At 33.4% G+C, this 22,467-nt stretch overlaps 1 protein-coding gene across 15 annotated transcripts in view; it reads right to left on the minus strand.

Moving 5' to 3' along the window:
- Positions 1-22,467, minus strand: part of NRXN1 (neurexin 1) — a 701,758-nt gene that overhangs the window by 155,401 nt on the left and 523,890 nt on the right. For all 15 annotated transcript variants that reach the window (XM_021717193.1, XM_021717192.1, XM_021717189.1 and 12 more), the window contains one exon: positions 15,387-15,558. In XM_021717193.1, the coding sequence (XP_021572868.1) occupies positions 15,387-15,558 (172 nt within the window). The remainder of the gene's footprint in view (positions 1-15,386; positions 15,559-22,467) is intronic.

Consider the following 22,467-nt stretch of genomic DNA (forward strand, 5'->3'; position numbering starts at 1 on the left):
CAGTGGCCGCTCCCGGCCACCGCAGCCTCGACCTGCTGGGCTCCGGCCATCCTTCCGCCTCAGCCCTCCATGTAGCTGGAACTACAGGCACGTGCTACCACGCCCAGCTGATTTTTTGATTTATTATAGAGATGAGGTCTCGCCTGCCCGGGTGGGTCTCGAACCCACGGGCTCAGGCAATCCACTCACCTCTGCCTCCCAAAGGCGCGGGATTACAGGCTGAGCCACCGAGTCCGGCGGTTGCCACATTTTTTAAGGGGGAAATTTTATTTATTGACTAAGCAAATGGATTACAGCACAGTGTATTATTAAGAATGGATAGCTTTTAAAATATTTTATATTGTCATAATTTAGGTAAAAATCATAGTACATGTAGCACTAGATGACCTATTTCTCACCAAAAGCAGTTTCCTTTTAGTAGCCATAAGAGGAAGTGTTTCCAGTTTAAAATTTGTAAAATCTTGATTTTTAAAAATATATAAAATATAAAACCAACAAAATGTATTCAAAGAGATAATCAGGTTTATTTTATTTTATGAAAGTTAGAATACTCCATATTCAAATATCATTAATGAACAAGTTCCTAAATCTTTCCAAGTTTTACCATATTTGTAAAATGGGAGTCATTTGTGAGGTTACTTTAAAGAATAAGATGTAAGGTGTGTTAGAACTCGGGAACAGTTTCCAGTATGTAGTCAGTGTTAAATATATGATGGCTACTATTGTTTTTATAGATTATATAGAATCACAGACCCTTGGACATGACAAAGCCTTTAGCTAGAATCTTTTCCAGTCCTTCTCCAATGCAGGATAATCTGTTTGATAACCTTGACAAATCGGTCTCGAGCTCTAAAGAATTAGAAGAGAGTCTAAAAGGTACCATAGTTGAAGTACATTATCTTATAAAACCACTCTTGTTCATGTTATTTTATTTCTAAAGTAAATGTAAAAATTATGAAAAGAACATCATCGCAAATTATGAAAAAATCCAATGCATCTTCTTGTTTCTATTTGTTTTGATTTGGCTATATATTGAAATACTCTAATTCCATTCAATCATGTTTACCAAGTTAATGGCTTTTAGGTATCTTTAATACAGACAACAGTAAAGTTCAAAGTATGAAATTAAAATGACAAATACAATTAAAAAATAAGCAAACACTAGGTTTCCTACTGTAAAGGAAATAAACTGATAACATAATACCTAAAAAAAAAGTAAATCCAGGAATTCAGATTTTTAAAAAAATGTATATGTGTAGAAACAAAATAATTACCATCTGAGAAAGATTCCAAAATGTAAAATATCAGACCTTAGAGAAGGACATTGAACTCTACTGTACATCTTTCTTCATTCATACAAATTCTATTTTCCTTCTACAGTTCACTTTGACCAGTTACTGAAGAAGTGAGAGGCAGGAAAATTATGATGAAAACAATTTTAGGAAGATAAACATTTTGGTTGTACAGCAGATGGATTAAAATAATGGATACTGGACAGAAATATGTATGGTTTATAGTTAATCGCAGGAAAAGAGGCCCAATTGCGAAGACAGCTTTGTCATTAGCATAATGTCAGCACAGGGGAAAAAAATTGCTCAACAGGAGTAAGTTAAACCCTCTACTATAATGACTAACACAGGCAGATTCTAGTTTCCACAGGCTAAAGGAAAGCAGTAACCCTAGTTCTACCAGCATGCCTTGCATCTTATAGGTGAAGTCACAAATGTCCCAGATTGCCTGAAGCAGTCTTGATTTGCTCTTGTTATATAATAGTAACTCTGAATAGTGCTTCATGGAATTGTGCCTGTTTGAATAATTTTTAGGTTCCTTTAATTATTGGATGCCATTGTGGAAATCAGAAAAAGAAAACTTCCCTGGGTGGTCACTGTCCAGGTAAAAGGCTTGGCAAACCCAGTGTGCTTGGTGACAGGGAAAAGACAGTTCTTTAGGGGCGAACCTTGCCTGTGCAAATGCACGTGATTTAGAGCTCCAAGCACAGACTGGATTTCAGACTCTACTTATTCCTTCTGATGGGAGAAAGGTGTAGCAGTCACGCTGTATAACTGTACACAGTGGCCTGTCCACCAACTGACTCAGTCTCACTAATGCTCATTTATTAAAATCCAAACAAATTTCTAATTCTAGTCTACATTTCACTCTTCTGTGAAACTGGCCTTCACACCAATCCTTTTTCTAAATTTTTACACAATGTATTTTCTGTGCCATTCATTTGACTTAACTGTCTTCCTAGTAATGCCCCTGTGGTGGTCTGGTTTGGAGTGGGTTTGGGGACAAAAGTGGATACAGCAATTATATGTCTGCCAGGGTAAGGAAGAGCAATCTTAGGTTTATGTAAATGTTTGTCTCCATGTATGTGAACCTAAATCTGACTGCCAAGACAAAATAAATGTGTTCTTAGAAGGAAATACATGATAACGGAGGGAGGTTAGTGCCTACTGCAATTGTCAAGACTACAAAACTCCAGTATTTTTTATTAATAATAGTAGATTTAACTTTTATTGAGTACTTACTACTTACCAGATTTTTACCAATTTCTAAGTGCTTTGAAGCTTATTCATTTCAAACTCATTTAAACTTCAAACGGCCTTATAAGATAAGTACTATCTTTGTCCCATTTTACAGATCAGGAAAATGAAGTTCAAAGAGGTTAAAGAATTTGTCTGAAGGTCATGTATCTAATAAGAGTCTGAACTAGGATAAAAACCTAAGTGGTCTGATTTTTTTTTTTTTTTTAGAAAGCAGGATTTACTGAGAGGACAGAAAAACTCCCACAGTGGGAAGGGACCCAAAGGGGTTGCCCAAGGCAGTCTGACTTTTAAACCTAGTCTCTTAACCTTCACACCATCCTGCCTTTAATCTTGCATTGTTTATAGTTTATGTCTGAAGGTTGGTCATTTGATATGTGGTCTATTCTCTTACAGCAATCTTAGTGTTTGAGAGGAGTATACCAGTTGGACTTGGCACTTACTTCTGCACCTTGGGAAAGAAAAATCAGCAGAGAGGAAGGATACCATTATGAGTATTCGACAAATTTCAAAGGAACTCCAAATGGCCCTCAGAGATCTGAACAGAAGAAGTAATAATCAGGACCTCAGCATAACAAAGGTCTGGGTATCATCTGATCTGGTGTGGACCAAAAATAAAATGTTATGAATTATTTCTTAGAAGAAATAAGAATAAGTACTGTAGGCAGTGTTATATAATACTATAGAACATTAGAGTACGCTTTGGGATTACGACATTGGCAAGTAACCTAATCTCTTTGCGTTTACTCATTTATCAAAAGGAGATGATATAAGTTGCCTTATAAAGATTTTGTGAGCATTAATGCAATCATGTTTGTAAATAATTTACATAAAATTTTAGCACAGTGCCCAGCAGAGAGTTCACATCTAACTCACTTTTGCTGATACAATAGGCAAAAATTTCAAAGGCTTCTGAGAATGTGTGGAATTTGGGGTGGGTTCTGTTAATTCTTCACCCAACACTAGTACAACACCAATTTTCTTTATTGAGTCAATTCAGTGGATTTAACCTTCAATTTGAACTCCATTTCCATAAAGCACAGGCCTCATGTAATTATCCCCAGGTCTGCTTTCTACTGTGATTTTGATCATTCTGTCTCTCTTTTTTAGCAAAGCAAATCTTTTCATTGAAAAAAGCTTTTTAAAAAATTTGTTTCCCTTCTAACCATAAAATGCACTCTCATCTAAGTTCTCTGCCAACCTTAGCAATAAAAATAATAAATGAGAGGACTGAAGACTCTACTTGGACTTTTAAAATGCCCCAACAAAGGTGACCCTGAAAAATTATTATGACATGCTGTCAATTAGTTGACACTATCAGGAAAAATGAAGTTAAATGTTCCTCTATTTTGTCTAGTTTTATATCTCATAAATCCAGCTAAAATGCTTCATTGGAAATACATATGGTAATATCTAGAAAGACATGTTAGATATATTCTTTTTTGGATTCTCAATAGACATTTTAAATATTTGGACCACCAGTATAGATAATACACTCAAGAAGACAAATTACTGCAACAATACTTAACATGAGGAAAAGTCAGTCTCAGATTTCTGGGGTGGAGAGAACTCAGCTGCTTTTTAATGTAGTCAAATTCATAAGACTAAAAACAAAACAGACTTTAAAATGTTTAAGATGAAAGTCTGTTTTTGAGAAATATTCTACCCATGAGGCTAAATTTGACACAAAATATTCATCATCATAATTTAAATTTTAATATATGGCCTCGTTAAATGCTTCATACTTCAAAAGGTTTTCACATTTATTATGTCATTCTGTCTTAATTAAGAACCAAATACAATATTAGATTAGGTTATACCTTTTGATTGTTCCAGTAATTAATTTGGTATTCCTTAGGAATAAATGTAGTTTTTTAAATAACCCACATGAACATGCCAAATTATAGTTTGCTACAACAAATGCAACTAATATAACAGTTCCACGAAGACATGAAGTCTTATCATTTAAACTAATTTTGTCTAAAATAATTTTATAACATGTGGAGTTGAAGAAAAGGCACTTTTAGATGTAGACTATTTAAAACTTTTTATTAAAAAATTTAACTTACAGGAAAGTTACAAAAGATAGTATATGAGAGTTTTACATACCTTTCATCCAGTTTCCCTCCTATTAACAAACTTAACCATTAGGCAATTCTCAAAACCAAGACGTTGACACTGGTAATAAACTATTAACAAAAGTACAGACATGATTCAGTTCTGACTTTTTAACTAATGACTTTTTCCATTCCAAGATCTAATTCAGATCCCATATCGCATTAAATTGCCATGTCTCATTAGTCCCTTCAGATCTGCCTTTCTTTGTAATTCATGTAGTTAACACTTTTGGAGAATACTGGTCAGTTATTTTGAAAAAATGCTCCTTAATTTTTGTCATAATTAGATTGAGCTTACAGACTTTAGTTGGGAATATCAAGAATACCAAAGAACGGAAGTGCCTTTCTCAGTGCATCATATCAAGAGGTTATGAGGCCAATATTTCTTATTACTGGTGACATTTAACTTGACCACCTAGTTAAATGCCTGCTGAGTTTCTGTGCAGAAAGTTCCTATTTCCCCTTAGAGGAATACTTTTAGACTACAAAAATTACTGATGTCTATTAAAACTTCTCACTTATTTTAGCATCTATTGGTGAATCTTGACTTCACAATTACTTTGGGATTCTAATGCTGATTTTTCTATTTCCTTGATCCTGCTACTACGTTTGTTAATTGTAATTCTTCTCTAAGAATGAGTTGTCCTTGTTCCCACATTTATCTGTGTATCTATATATTCAATTACTTATTTATATCAGTATAAGTATTTGTTTACTCTTCGGGTTACAACACAATGCTGTCTCTATTTGTTTTGCTGTACAAATTGTTTCAGTTCTGGTCATTGGGAGCTTTTTCAGATTGGTTCCCGTGTTCTTTTGTCATGCTTCACTATAAAGGGTCAATAAAGTATGACATACAGGTCAAATGTGGCCTGGAACACAGCCACACTAATTCATTTACTTATTTTCTCTTGCTGCTTTTGAGCAACAATGGCAGAGCTGAATAATTGTGACATAAATCATGTGGCTTGTAAAGTCAAAAATATTTAGTATCTGGTCTTTTATAATGAAAGTTTCGTGACCTTTGTCTAGATAGATTTTCTTTTTTTAAAAATTCTGAACTTGTCCCCAAAACGAATTTGCCATATTTGAGGCACTGTGGAATTCAGAACCTTGAACATATATTTTCCTAATTTAGTTAGTTATAATAATTTTGATGGTAGAGATTTATTATTTTGTGGAAGGGAAGAAATGGATTGCCAATGTTCTTTTGAGTTGGGAACATATATAAAAGACTAAACCAAAAAGGGTAAGAAACTAATGATGAGACAACAGTGAAAAATTACATAGTAAGAAGAGAGAAAAAAGAAACAAAAAACAAAAAACTGTTCATTCCATGAGTTCTGAAGGTTTCTATATACATGCCAAAGGTTTTATTAACTTGTTTTCATAATGAAAGGTAATACAGTAGTCCCTCTTATTCTGTGGTTTCAGTTATCCACAGTCAAATACAGTCTGAAAATACCGAATGAAAAATTTCAGAAACAAACAATTCATAAGTTTTAAATCACACGTTATTCTGAGTGGTGTGATAAAATCCCTCATCATTCTGCTCCATACTGCTTGAGATGTAAATCATCCTATTGTTCAATGTATCCACACTATTCGGCCTTCCCTCCCGTTAGTCACTTGGCAGCCATTTGGGTTATTAGATCATTAGAGCTCAAGAAGGGTGAGTATAGTACAATAACATATTTTGAGAGTGTGAGAAACAGATCAAATTCACAAATCTTTTATTATAGTATGCTGTCATAATTGTTTTATTTTTATTATTAGCTATTGTTGTTAATCTCTTACTGTGCCTAATTTAGATATTAAACTTTATTATAGGTACAAATGAATAGAAAAAATATAATATATGTGGGATTTGGTACTATCTGTAGTTTCAGGTATCCCCTGGGGGTCTTGGAATATATTCCCCATGGATAAGAAGGGATTACTGTACTTTCCAAAGATGTTAGATTAATGGCCAGTTTTGTCTAAAAGATATTGGACACTGTTATCACTTCACAATCCTCAGTTACTTATTGATAGACCTATTGAAATAAGACTATCAAACCATGCATTTTGGTTTTAATAATATTTGTGATACAATGTCCCAGTGCTTTAATCATTTCAAGTATAGTATCAGTGCTAAAAATACATTAGAAAGATAATGGAATTCTTATAATAATGTTTAAGAGAACAATTTTTAAAATTGAAAGTATAAAAGTTGGGTTTACTCTATTAAAAAAAAGAATTTTATCTGAGTTAGTAAAGGTTACACTCTGAGGGTTATAGCAGTGGAGAGAAGGTTATTAGTAAAAGGTTAATAAAGGGTAGCTTCATTTCATTGGAGACACATTTAAGGAGGAGGAGGTTCCTCCTCATATGTTCATTCAGTAGACTTTATTTTTTTCCTCTAAAATTAAAAAAAAATTCTCAAAGATCACCTAGAGCAGAAGTTCTGAGTTCTAGGCAAATGGACCTAAGGATATTAAGATGCAATCCTTAAAACTCATGTTCATAATTTTGTATGTGCATTCAGATCTATATTCATCATAAAAATGCATAAATATTCTTGAACCATTTAATTTAAAATAAAAAGCTCTTAAGAAAATAAGATGTCAGAGTGTCTGAAAGTATTAAAAGAAAGGCTTGTCATTGAGTTGGGAACAGGACTTATCTTTCATTGAACTCAGGTAACTATAAAGACATAATACACGAAAGATACTTTTGAATAGTAATCAAGATATAAAAGCACTGTTACAAAATTATGAATTTTATTAAAATCAACCAAATACTTGCAAACGCCATGTGACATTTCCTGAAATGTGAATATCCTTAAAAATATTATTTCTCTGGCTTCAATATTCAGATTTTTTTTTCTGAGTTGGAGTGTCACTCTGTTGTCCAGGACAGAGTGCAGTGGCATGCTCACAGCCATGGTAGCCTCTACCTGTTGGGCTCAGATAATCCTTCTGCCTCAGTCTTCCAAGTAGTGAGAACTCCAGACATGCATCATCATGCCCAGTTAATTTTTTGATTTTTATTGTAGAGATGAGGTCTCATCAAGTTGCCCAGACTGGTCTCAAACCTGTGGGCTCAGGCAATCCTCTCACCTTGGCCTCCCAAAGTGTTGGGATTATAGATGTGAGCCACCATACCCAGCTAGATTTTTTAAAACTATTTCCCCCCCATTTCCTAAAAGCTAAATTTTTCATTTGTAATGACAATAAATGTTTATAATAACAAAAAAATTAAACAATGATTTAATCATGTTCATTGTCACCAGAAGGTTGATTTATTACCCTGATTGGAGGTTCCTAACTGGATATTCCTTTGGAGAAAAGTTCTTCAACTCAACCTCAGTAAATATCTTTAGGTACTCTTATTTAAAATCATAATAATGCTATTCTGTATGTAACACGAGTGTTTTTCGGGGGGGGTCAATATATCTCCCATTTTGATAAGAATTTAAATTGCTTAACAAATTTTATGTTGAAAACAAAAATGACCAATGAGTTGAAGAGGTAAATTTTATGAAAATAATTTAATAGGGTTTCTATCTGTATATTACAACATAATCTAAGGTATAATATACTTAGCATTTCTTAAACATATTAATGATCAATAAATATTTCTCAATTTCATTTGAGTGGTTGGTTTCTACATAGTAGAATCTGAAAACATGACCAAGTAAGAAAAGAGCATTAAAGACTGGCAAAATGAAACAGCTTTTTATTCATTAAATGCTTCAAAATATATTTAAATCACTATTTTAATGAGCTAGAGTTAAATTTAGCTTCAAATACATAAGGAATGCATGGGTTGTTATCCTATTTTACTGGATTCTTGGTTCTGACTGTGTGTGGAAGGAACCCTGTCCTTTGGACTCAGTTGCAAAACAGATTAACCTGAATGAGAGGCAAAAAGTAACAGGGGAAATAGGGAGACATTTGACTTCTATGTCTCTGCAGAGAATATAATAATACCCAAATAGTAGATACCTAATACACATCTGAAGAAACTAATTTTTCAGATGATTTCAATTTTGTCAGCAATAAACATTGAATTTGTATTTAGGGTAAAAAACGATCGTGTACTGAAAACAGAAAAATGACCTGCTCGAGCTTTTCAGAATTATCTTTTCTTATAGACAATTATTAATTTGGCCCTGTGAGAATCTGGCCCAAGTGCTATAGGACAGATACAAATGGGAGGCAAATATTTCAACCTCTAGCGCAAGAAAACTTAGTGAAAGTCACTGATAGGTCTCATTGACAAGTTTCCTGGGATGGGAAATAAAAAACATTTCTATAAATATGTAGCAAGAGTGAAACAAAAAAAGGCAGCCTACAGCCAAACTGCAAGACTTTGATTTAAGGAACGGACTAATTCAGCTTAGTTGATGCAATATCCTTTACTCTTGTACCATGAATAACCTCCTAGAAAAATATGCATTCTCTAAGTTTGTCAGCCTGTGTAGACTAAATGATACCAAATCCCACCAAACCATTGAAGAAACTTTCTCTTTATTTTGTTAGAAAATTAAAAATCCAAACATAGTTGTCTTACAGTAACTGTACAAACTGGCATTTTAAAAAATCCAGGTCATTGAGAATTAAGAACAAGTGAGAAGTCTGAAAATATATAACTTCCTTCCATCTCCTTGGACACAATTTCTCTGAAGCTAAGTTTAGAATTTGGGGCAGATGTATTTAATACACTCTTCAATTTTTTTAAAAGTTCATTATGCTTCTTCATTAAGAATAGTGCCCAAAGTTCCAGCAGAATTAAACACCATCAAAGAAGATAATGAACACAGAAAAAGTCAGAGTTTTAGCCTCTTGTTCTGGTTAACACAGGTATAGTATTCGAGGCTTCCAGTTTCTCAGCCAGATTTACTGTGGAAATTTTGGATTAATACATATTTAGCTAGTCAAATGGAAGCCAAACATGTATATACTAAAATAAATATTCAACCATGTACACACGTATATTTTTACTAAAAGTCAATAGCAAAAAACAATGTTTTTGACTTGGAAGGTGAACAAAGAACCTGAACAATTATCAAGTATCTACTATGTGCAAGCCCTTATTATTATGTCATTTGTTAGACTCTGCCCAAAATTGGCAATTTATTTAAAGACTAATTCAAATCTAAATGAGTTATCAATTTTCACTATCTTACCTTTATAGGAAGGAAACAAATTCAGTCAAACATTTCCTATATTTATACATTTAACTAGGGCATGGGGCAAATCTTCTATTAAACTTCTTCCCCCAAATAATCCTTAAAGATTCTTATATTCTGATGGTCCATAATGTCTTATTTGATTTGTTAATAAGGTTCTCAACATAAGTTAAAAATTAATTAGCGCCTACAAATGAATATTGTTGATCCAAAACTTTAGTAATTTTATTTTTCAAGTTGTTATTTTTACCTATAAGGTAGTTTTGTGTGCATATGTGTTTGTGTGGGCCAATAGAAACAGCAGACTGTAACATGAGCCAACACGCAGTTAGGACCAATCATGTAAGGTGCAACATTTAGTTATGAAGAATATGCCATTCTGACATTGAAGGATACATCTAATGATTTCTCTTCATTTTGTTTTCTGTCCCCCAGACATTATAAAGGAAGGTACACAACCTATAGACAAGAGTCTTCAAGTGTAGTTTTGACTCTACTACTAACATAGTGATCTTGAGCAAATCAATAGGCCTCTCCAGGTTTCCAATTTGTTGTTTGATAAATTAAGGAGCTGAAATAGAACTTTGAAGTTCCTTCCTTCCTCCAAATGTAAGGACTGTAAGTGAGGTAGATTTTTTTTAATTACAACACATATAGTAAAAATTAAGTTAAATAAAAATTTTTAAAAATATCATCAAATTAACCGACACTTCAGTACCAAAATAGGAATCCCTAAATAACAGAGTTGCTTATATAGATAATCAATAAATCATTGATGACTTAAATTAATTAATTAATCTAAATTAACTACATAGAATTTAAAGGGAGATAATCAGTTTGTCTTTCCTAAGCCCCAATGTAAGAATGAGAGAGAAATTCTGAAACCAGAGTTAAGGTTTAGAGTTAATCCATAAGATCTTCCAGCCAAACAGCGTAGTTATGCAAAAAGTATTTATACTGTCTCTACAGAGTCTTCTCTTAGACTATTTCTCTTTTTAAAATCCTTTCATCCCTGAAGGATCTGCTTTGTTACACCTCTACAAACCATTGTTTTCTCCTTTCTAAAATAATCTAATAGCAACTAAACTCTAGACTAGGAATTTTGACGGTTAATAGATTTTATTTGATATTTTTAGGTTTTCTGGATCTTTGTTGTCTCCCAACCAGACGAGCCTCTTAGCAAACAAGAACAATATTGTTGATTTCCCTATTTGTTCCTACAGTAGGTTTCTATTCCATTGGTACATAGTACTTTCTGGTGACACATTGAAGCATTAGAACACTGAATATCGAATAGCTGATGGTAAAAGGAGGGTGGAGAAAGAGAAAGGGGGGGAGGAGGAAGGGGAAGGGAAGAAGGAGGTGAAGGAGGAAGGGAAAGAGGAGGAAGAGGAAAAGAAGGAGGAGAGGAAGAGGGAGAAGAAGAGTATGTAAAAAATGGGAATGTCTTTTCTTTAATTCAGTTGTTCACTATGTCTTACAATGTAGTCTGCATTTATCCTGTTTCCTCATATCCTACTAGTCCTTTATCTTTTGATACTTGAACTGTTTAATAGCTTCCTAAATATTTTGACTATCTCTATATTTTCCTGCTAAATGAGTGCATGTTTAAAAAGACCCAATTGAATTTACTAATTTTTTCATAGTCTTACTACACTGTTCACTCAAAAATGATCTCTTCCTCCTTGAAACCAATTTTCCATGAACATCTCATTCAGAAATTAGCCAAATACATGATAACTCTAGTACTTTTCCTACAAATTATACTTTTCATCTTGAACACTTTGTACTTATCTCTGTAACCAGACTGCAAACTTACTATGTACTTTTTATGTAGTACACAATCTTTAAATATATGTTGATTTAATATTAACTTGCGAATAAAATGAAATTTGAACTTGTTAGAATATAAAAGATATATTTTGACATACTATGGCAGGCAAATAAGAGCAAAGGTTTATTCTCAAACACTACTGTGATTTATCTGAAGTAATTTTTAGTCTGGGCAAGTAAGATGATGTTTGGCTTCATGAATTAATGTTATGAGAAGTGGGAGTCTATTTTTGATGAAAGAGAAAACTTTGTTACATAACTGTAATTAGGGACAAATCAGAGATTAATGATGCATTATATTCTAGAGCTTTAACTGATAAGCACAAATAAATGGCTTTCTCAACTTTAAACGGTTTGCAAAATATCATTTCTGTACTTTTCTCTAGTACAGAACATAATAGAAACTAGGTCTGCTATTCAGGAAATTCAATATTTATTCTAAAATGTGAATTGTCGAGTTATAGAAGTATTTTATATACTCCAAAAGAGCATAAAATCTACCTCTACTAATTAGTTTCTCTATGAGCACCTTCCAGACAATTATAGTGTAATACCACTGGTCAATGCTCTAGGTGCTTTTCATTAAAGGTATAGTGTTGCTACCAGATGAATTGCTTCATATAAAAGCACTTACCACAAAACCCTATAATGGAAGGTTAAGTGCTATACTTAATTACTAATTTCAACCCTTATTACCTATATTTTGCAGCACAGGCACTTTGAAAGGAACCAAATATAGTCTACTGGTTTCTGCTTTTCTGATATAGAATTTGATGGTGAAAGCATTAGTGTAGCTATTTTTCTAATGACTAATAAGCCCCAAAATTAATAAAAATAGCCACACCACAAACTGATATAAAAGAGACACTAAACCTTACTCTTGAACTCATATTTAAAAATCACGTTGCCCTAAAAACTTTAACCTAGATGATACACACTTTAAAATTTGTATTGTCATTATGGCAATGTTGAAAATGAAGCTCCAAGAAGAAAAGATATCTGAAAATTTCATGACTCATTTCCTACCTCAGCATCACAATAAAATGCACACAGAGCACATGACTAATAAAACATTTGATGACAACAATGGTGACTACGTTGAATTCTTTACACATCGATCATTAATTTTTTATATGTATTTATCAATATTCCCCATAGGTGCTCCAATTTTCTTGAGAGAAGACTTTATATTTCCTTGATATATTCTTCAGAATAATTATAACTTTGCCCACTCTTGTTTTACTAAGATTGCCTGAAATACTTCTTGGTAGAAGGACACTTAGAATATCTGACTAAATATTAAAGATTGTATCTAAAATATCTATTTCTAAAGATTTGCACCTTAATCCTTATGAAACTGCTCACTGCCAATTTGTATATACTTTGGCATTGTGTTTCTTAATCAGAACAAATATTTAATTGGTAAATAAGACATACGTGTTAATATTAATCTAGAAAAATATTTATAAATATTTCTTCAGTTAATTAAGTGATGATGCCTCAATCTCAGTTAGTTGTATTCAAATTGGACATTAGCTCACTAAAAGAACACAGGGACCCATGCTTATTAAAAATTACACCAGTACATGGTATCTGGTATGTGCACAATCAAATAAAATATTGTAAAACTGGGGATATAGACATTTTTAAAAACATAAAATATTTATTAAAATGCAATGATGTATTAGAAAACTAGATTTTCATCATCTACATTTATGTAATGAGCCTATATTTCTCTTTTAGAGATGCATCATGCATATTAATAAAATAAAGTCCAAGTCCAGATATTTTTAACTTAGTTTATTTAAGAATTTCTCAAACTCAAGTGAGCCTGGGATTTTCCTTCTTCCCGTGTAAGTATCAATAATCTTTAGATTAAAAAAATCAGTTTGGAAGGTATTGATACAAGTAAAAAATTACTAAATAAAGACAAATTTGAATAATTAACTGTTAAAGCTAGAACTCAAGAGGCAAATGCCTCACTGTAATAGGAACAAGAGTTATCATTTTATATGTTCACTTCTACTATTCACAGATGACAACATCCCATGGGCAAAGCCCAGACCTTACCCTACTTTATATTGTTCATGGCAGCCACTGTAATGATTTTCTCTCAGCAAATACATATTGATTAATCCATACTTTAAGAAAATTACCAATTTTCTTCTCTGTAATTCTATTGAGGTTGTAGTTATTATTTTTAAACAGCATATTTTACTAGGATTTCAGAGAATGCAATAAAGGATGAGCAGGGCTACGTCAGACTGCATGAATATTTAAGTTACTTTGATTCCAGATTCTCCATTATTTCATCTTATTGTCTCCATCTTATTGTAGATGATTCGCATAATTTTGGTGTAAAAGTGCAATAATTCCCAAGAAATCAATTTGGCAAATATTTATTGAGTGCCTACTATTTGCCAGCATTATAATGGGTACTGGACATGTTATTAATTTGCTTGCTTCTGAATTTTGACATGGAGCAGTTTTTTATTACATCTAATTCAGCAAATATTTGCAGAGCTTATAGGATAGGTGTGACTGGGGCTTGTAGATTTAGAATTTTAAAAATCAGAAAAGGTCCAGAAAGGCATCATAAACATTTCATTCCACGATTGTGAATCAGTACTAGGGAGATTTGATATTTATTTAATAAATTAGACATTTTTTCAAATTATTTCTTTCAGGAAGCAATTCTAATAGTGAAGTTTGCATATAAATCTTGGTTATCATTTTTATTGATCAAAACAAAAATTTATTTTTATACTTTTTCTTTTTACTGTGTTATAATTATGTGTTGTGCAAAAAAAATTATATCTAAAAGAGAAATAGAAAGAAATGAGACTGATGCTTTTAGTAAACTATTTGGTACTGAAATATAAAGGAGATAATGACTGCAGAAAAATACCTTCATAATTTTAATTTCTATTTTACTTAAAAAAGAACCTTTGTTTTCCAATTTAGATTATATGCAACCACAAGTCACACTGGTTTACATCTAATCTATCAACTTTGTTTAAATAACATAGTATTGGCAAAACTCACTAACAATAAACAAGACCATTTTTATTAGATAAATAATGGCTTGACATTCATTTTATAGACTTAAAGTGAGTAGTCCTTGTGTAACAGAATCCTCATGAAACTTCACGATTATGTGAAAATGAAAACAAACTCCTTTTATGTACATGTTCTTCTAACTGCTGAATTACAGTACATTTTTTTTTTTAAGATTTCTCTGCTTGTCTCATGATCTTCCTGCACTTCCATAATTTCAGTTGTGTACCACCATCAAAGACTAGGGCAGTTTTTATTTTATCTCAGAAAAAAAGTGTTGAAATAGTTTCTCTCATAGCTTTAATTTAACTTTGTTACTTTTGACAAAGCCATTCCTTTGTTCCAATGCAAGAATCCAGTAAAAAGAGCTTTGACATGTTGTTCCTTTTACGTGTGCGTTTTTTTTTTTTCTGGTTTCATGAATGTCCTGAATTTTGCAAACAATAATGTGTACCTTCAAGTGCTCCTATAAAGTGCCATTTGTACACTGCAGCAAGAACAGTTTAGGACAACATTACATTCACATGACTCTAAAGTTCAATAAATACTTGATGGTTTCTCAGAAAACCACAATTTGGTGAAACGGACGCAAACAGTGCTTTTTTTTCCAGTTTGTTTTTCATAAAATCTTCTCCCAATACATATTCACTTGCTTACCTGCAGGGTAGCGCTCGATCACTGGCCAGCTGTCCACCTGTAAAGTGGCATTGCCACCACTCCTCGTGAAACGGACTACATGGTATTTCCCATCATTAATGATTGCATTAGATTCTTCAATGGCGATGTCATCTGTCCCAACATTAAACTTAACTCCAATTTTTCCTTGGTGCTGGAAGGAAAAATAGAGAGAAAGAAGGAAAAACAGTTGTATTAAACTACACTGATCAGTCAGCACGTAATAAGAATTGCATACAGGGTATTGTTCAATAGTATGTTTTGGGCAACAGGTGCTTTCCTCCAATTTAACCTTTACAATGAAAACTACAAAACACTGCTCAAAGAAATCAAAGATGACACAAACAAATGGAAAAATATTCCATGCTCATGGATTGGAAGAAACAACGTTTTTGAGATGTCCATCCTATCCAAGGCAATCTACAGATTTAACGCAATACCCATTAAATTACCAGCAACATTCTTCTCAGACCTGTAAATGACGATAAAGGAATTCATATGGAAACATAAATGACCACAAATAGCAAAAACAATCCTCAGCAAAAAAAAAAAAAAGAAAGAAAGAAAACAAAGCGGGAGGTATAATATTCCCAGACTTTAAACTTTATTATAAAGCTACAATAATCAAAACAGCCTGGTATTTGTACAAGAACAGACATATAGACTAATGGAACAGGATAGAGATTCCAGAAGCAAAGTCTCAATTTCTCAATCAACTCATCTTTGGCAAAGCTTCCACCACCAACCACTGTGGAGAGGAGAACCTATTCAGTAAACTGTACTGGGAAAACTGACTGATCATATGCAGAAGATTAAAATAAGACCCGCACCTCTCACCATACACAAACATCAACTCTAAATGGATCAAAGACCTAAACATAAAACCTCAAATTATAAGAACCTTAGAAAATGCAGGAGACACCTTATGAAAATTGGAACAGCAGCCAATTCCTGGTAAAAATAAATAAATAAATAAAAATTAAAAATAAAACCCAAGTGCCCACGCCATAAGAGATAAGATAGACAAGTGGGAACTCATTAAACTGACAAGCTTCTGCAAAGCCAAAGAAATCATTGAGAGAGCCGGGAGACAGTCCACAGAATGGGGAAAAAATATTTGCCAACTGTATATCTGACAAAGGCCTAACATCTAGGATCTACAAGGAACTCAAATGTACCAAGAAAAAAATAATAATAATCCAGCCCCATTGCAAAGTGGGCAAAAGATATGAATAGACACTTCTCAAAGGTAGACATACAAGCAACCAACAGAGACATGAAAAAATGCTCAGTCTCACTAGTCATCAAAGAAATGCAAATTAAAATCACACTGAGATACCCCCTAACTCCAGTTAGGATGGTCATCATCAATAACTCAAAAAACAACAGATGCTGGAGAGGATGTGGGGAAAAGGGAACACTTCTACACTATTCGTGGGAGTGCAAACTAGTACAACCTCTGTGGAAAATAGTTTGGTGATTCCTAAAAGATCTAAAAATCGACCTCCCCTATAATCTCGCAATCCCCCTGCCAGGAATACACCCAGAGGAACTCAAATCACCTTTTGAAAAAGATACCTGCACACACATGTTTATGTGGCATTATTCACAATAGCAAAAACATGGAACTGACCATGCTGCCCATTGAAAGAGGATAAAAAAATGTGGTACATATACACGATGGAATATTATGTAGCCATAAAGAAAGCTACATAATATGTTCATAAAACTATGAACTTCACAGCAACTTGGATGATGAGGCTATAATACTGAGTGATCTATCACAGAAACAAAGAACCAGGTATCACATATTCTCACTCATAGGTGGACATTGAACAACTGTGGTAATACTATAAGAAAGGTATTGGCAACAGTGGGAAACTGCCAGTGGAAGGGGTGCGCATCTCATCAACAAGGATACCTGCATAATGAACATTTGTATACCTAACCCTGAACTGTACCTCACATATTTAAAAAAAAAAAAAACTTTTGGAAAACTATATGTGGTAGAAGCAAGATTTTTGACATTTGTGTAAGGTTGAGACACCTCTTTCATGGATAATTGATATTCCAAAAGACACATTTTCAAGATCATTGAACTGCCTTCTTCCCAGAGGTTGCCACAAAACAGAAGCACAGCTGCCTATATGAAAGAATATCCTTTCACATCCTTTAAAATAGCTTGTTTAATCCACTCTTTCCATTTCACAAGAAAAGTGAGGCTGGAAATTCTTCTTTCTAATAACTGGTGAAATCAGAGCAATGATTTAGAGCCAACTGACAAATGCTCATAATATAGAAAATTATTCTAAGGGTATAGGATTCACAGATAAGTATTCAATGAGTACAGTTTCTTAGTCACTATTCACAAAAACCATCAAATAATAACAGCCTGAAACTTACTCAATTTCTTTATTTTATAAGTGATGAAACTATGACACAGAGAGGTACAAAGATACATTCAAGGTTGCATAGCTTAATAGAGATGTCCTAAAACTAAAATTCACTCCCTTCATTATTAGATTATATTTATGCTAAATTGAAGTTAAGATGTAGTTATCCAAAATTAACCCTCTCCCTGAATTATACAAAGCAGTGTTACAAATCATTCTAACTAAAAAGTTGTTAGCACTGAATCTAGAATTCCATAATACAAAGTGGCAAAGAAACATTCTTATGTCCTCTGCCTCTGAGAAACATTCTCTAAAAGGACTGTCAACTCTACCATGAGCTCAGTTGTTTTTTAAAGCTTGTGGATTTTCCCTTAATCAGTAGCACAGAATACCTGTGCTGCAGACCCTTGTCAGAGCACATAACCTCAGACGGTCTGTGGTTCACCCTTTGTCAAATCTCAATTGAGAGGAATGACATGGGAGAAGAGAGACTTAAAGAACATATATCCCATCCTTTCCTGTAAAAAATTTGAATTGGAATGTTGGCAGTCTAAAGTTTTGTACCTTATTCTCTTGACTCTTTGTTGGCGTTTCATCATTGAAGCAAGCAGTAAGAGTATTTGCATCAGATTACACTGAAAATTCTGTATAAAATTGCATTGCTGATGGAAAGTATTTAAACATGCTTTGCAACACCGCGCATTATCCCCTTCATGTAGATATCCTAAATATTTGTGATTTTTTCCTGGTTCGTGCTGTCCATAAAGCATCACTTTCTTATAAGAAGTTAGTCTGGTTTTTAATTTTTAAAAAATTTTGATTTCCTTTAGGTTTGTCGAATGATGTAGATAATGTAATTTTTTAAAATAGTATTTTAATAGATTTTTTTAAAATAAAAAATTAACAAAAATGTACATTTGCTTAATAAAGTCAACTTATATCGCTCCTGTGGTGTTTTATCACGTGTGCTAAAAATGCAAATAATACATTAAATAATATACTGAAAATGAATGAATAGGAATTCTGCTGGAATGAGAAGATAATGAGTGCCTGCAAAAAGATCTGGGTTAGAAAAGAAAAAAATTTAAAAAGTCTCCATAGGTCATTTGATAAAATTTCCAGTTTCACTGAACTTTTGCTGTATGCTTATTACCTGAATCATTCTACAAAATACCAAAATGCCTTACAATGACATGTATTTAAAAGTATGCATCATGAGAAATATGGTAGAAAATAATAAGTCCAGGAGAAAACATATACTACAAGCCTATGCAACCATCAAAATTACTCTACCCACTTTGATTTTGAGTGTCTTAACAGCTAAACACAAACATAGTATTCTAAGCACTGTATAAATATTAACTCTGATATTCCTCATAACAGTCCCATGAGAGAGGTATTTTAGAACTATTGTGTTACCCTATAGTGGCAGTAGCAGATTTGGTAAACCTAGCTACCTTTTGCTACCTATTTTATCTCTTCTGCTAGAGTAGGATCACCATGGGTCCCTGTAGTGTACTTTGAAGTTAACAGATATGTATTAATCAATGTGTGCTAAAATAATTTTGTAATGAAAGCAAGCAGCTGATATGTGCATGTAATAGGATGTTAAAATGGATATTTTTGTATCAGTTTAAGTTGTCATGTTGAGATAAGATAATAAGTCAAAAAACTGATTACTATTTCTATTTTACAAAATGAAGTATAAAATTACTTAAGCCAGACTTGCAAAGGAGAGCATTAATAACTGCATTCAGATCCCTGAATTAATTACCTATTTCCAGTCTATCAAAAAGCAGACATTGATAATTAGAAGAGGATTTTTGGAGAAAGTTGTGATGTGATATGATTTGCACATAACTCCAAGGTAGAAGATTACTTTTCTCTCATCCCAAGTGCAGAGGAAAGGGACTTTAATGGAACATCTCAGAAAATTTGATATGTATCTTCTGGAACTTGTTGGCAGTGGTTGAGGTAGTCAGCAAACTGGGATTTGACTATACTTGAAAAATCTTCAGGAGAAGAGATTTTGGCTGGCTGATGCCCGATTGCCAAGAAGAGATATTGTTGCACCAGGGATTACTTGTGCACCAAAGTTTGTTAGGACAAAAAACATGTGAGCATTTTCCATGGACCATGAGTTAGAGAGTCAGCATAGAATTTTATTGCAGGGCTCCTGAAGGGATAGGCTGAGTGTGAAGAAAATGAAGAAAATGCAACAGAAAGACTTGGAGTTGCAATGATGGATGCTGAGGGGCTGAGGCAGGAAACCTGACCACCTGAAGAAGGTGCATTTACCCACCTCAAGGGAACTGCGGGTAAGAAAAATTTCTAATAACGTGGTTGAACTCTCTAAAGAACTTATCAAAATGCCTCCAAAAAAGTGCCCTCTCAAGAGCTTTTGGCATAGACTAAGCCCAGCTAGTCTATAATATTATGTCTACTATAATATTAGCCAAGTAAGGTCATTTCTGTCCTTTATGTCTCCTTTCTTCTGCTCTATCTCTGGAAAAATCAGGGAAGAGAAGGAGGAGTGAAAGTCATGGAAACAAGAGGAAAAACAACAACAATAACAATTATGTTCTCCTTCTCAGCGAAAATGGTGGCTCCAATGTGGCTAAAGCAGGAAAAATGGAGAGGCCTAACTGAAGCTCAGTTATTACAGAGGAATGAACTCAAATTACTTTTCATATCTAAAAGTGAGAGTATGTTTACTATCTATGTGTGACCAAAGGAGTGTTAAGACTTTCACTGGACTTCCCTGGTGGTCAGAAAAATATTCCCACAGAACAGGGTTAAAGTCTTGTTGCATCCTAGGAAGCAGCTCTTTTAACACAAGTATGTGAAGATGTTTGTTATTCTAGAGTTACCCATTGTTTTAGGATCTCTTCTATTATAGACATGCTCCTCATCCAAGAGAGACTGAAATTATTGAAGTGTCCCATTTGTTCTGATAGAAAGCCTACAAGAGTCTATTTTCATCGGAGTTCTCTTTATTAAGGAGGTCCAAGTTCTGTGAATAGAAGCACTGCAATAATAAAGGTAAAAAGTACACGAAATTCTGAGATAAGTCCCTTTACTTTATCCTTGAGTCTTTTTGCAACATGAAAGGTAAAATGTTTATTTTCTAGGTGCAGAAATTCCCAGATTTCATAGGGTTTGATTTCTTCCAGCATAATAAAATAAAAAATTGAGAAAGAATGAGAATCAGTGATGCTTGCCGCACATCTGACTTTTAAATGATGGCCATCTCTTCTTGGATATGTTGATTTGCTGACTCAACTTTTGACATCTTTGACATCTCATGGATTCAAATTCTACAGTTAGCTAAACTGGAAATGAATACCATCAAAGTAGGTTCAAACAGCAGGCACCACCCTAATTCAGACATTATCTACTCTACTCCAAGTTTCATTAAGGCTTAGAAAACAAATTAAGTATAAATGATCGCCAAAGGGTCCCTTTTTTCCTGAAAACTAGTAAATTTCAAGTGTACATAAAGTATAAAATAACAATACCAAGCATATTTACAAGAAAGACCAACATGTATTATTCCATTCAGAAACTATAAATATTCTCAAAACATAACGCTCTCATGTTGACAGGATAGCAAGTCATTTCAATTACATAAACAATAAAACTTGCTAAACTTTCTGCCAATGGATAATTATAATTTAAAAGAATTCATTTCAAATTCTTATTCTCTGGGACTAAATGTGATTGTCTCAGCAAATTCTCATGAATATTGCATTAGCAAAACCAGCAGCCATTTCACTGGACATGTACTTGTCTCTCTCTATTGTGTTTTCCTTGAAATGGATAACTAGCTCATATCATAATTTCAAATATCTATTATGGGGATATCAGTAACAAGGCATTTAATTTAATGAAGTCTTTCCATGGATTCATTAAATAAATAGTGACAAAGGTAATTATTAATTTTTTGACAAAAGCTTATTTCTGAATAAGGATTATATTATTAAACCAGTTCAAAGAAGAAGTAGACAGACATAGTGTTATGCACCTGTAGTCCCAACTACTATAGAGACTGTGGCGGAAGGATTTCCTGAGCCTAGGAGGTCAATGTTGCAGTCAGCCATGATGGTGCTACTGCACTGCACTTCAGCCCAGGTAAGAGAGTGAGACTCTGCTCAAAGAAAGAAAGAAAGAAACAAACAAACAAACAACCCAAACCAAGTTAAAAGGAGAAAACCTGATGGCATGATGAAATACAACACTAGAAAGGTACCTGAAAGCTCTAGCAAGTGACACCACAGTTTAAAACACTGTCTAATTCCATCTGAGATAGCATATGTATTTAAAAGATTTATGTTTTAACTAGTTTAAGATTTTATGGTGTACTCAGTACCTTGGGCATACATCAAGCAAGATGTTTCCATGTTATAGATGCAGATATAATATGTGCCTATGGAACATATACATATATATAAATATATACAATAGATAAATCTCTACATATGACATACAGATGTGTTACATGAGATTTCAGTTCACTGCTTTTTTTCTTCTGTTCTAGGGTTTTTATGTGGAAATGTTTGGCTCAAGTATGCTCAGAGAGACCAGTAAAAATTAAAATATCTCTGTTGTTGTTGTTTGTTTGTATAACACACTCCTTGAGAGCGGCACCTAACAGGATTAACAAGTGTGCA

The sequence above is a fragment of the Carlito syrichta genome, unplaced genomic scaffold, assembly GCF_000164805.1.
Source record: "Carlito syrichta isolate Samal-C Ts95f unplaced genomic scaffold, Tarsius_syrichta-2.0.1 Scaffold309463, whole genome shotgun sequence".
Taxonomy (NCBI): domain Eukaryota; kingdom Metazoa; phylum Chordata; class Mammalia; order Primates; family Tarsiidae; genus Carlito; species Carlito syrichta.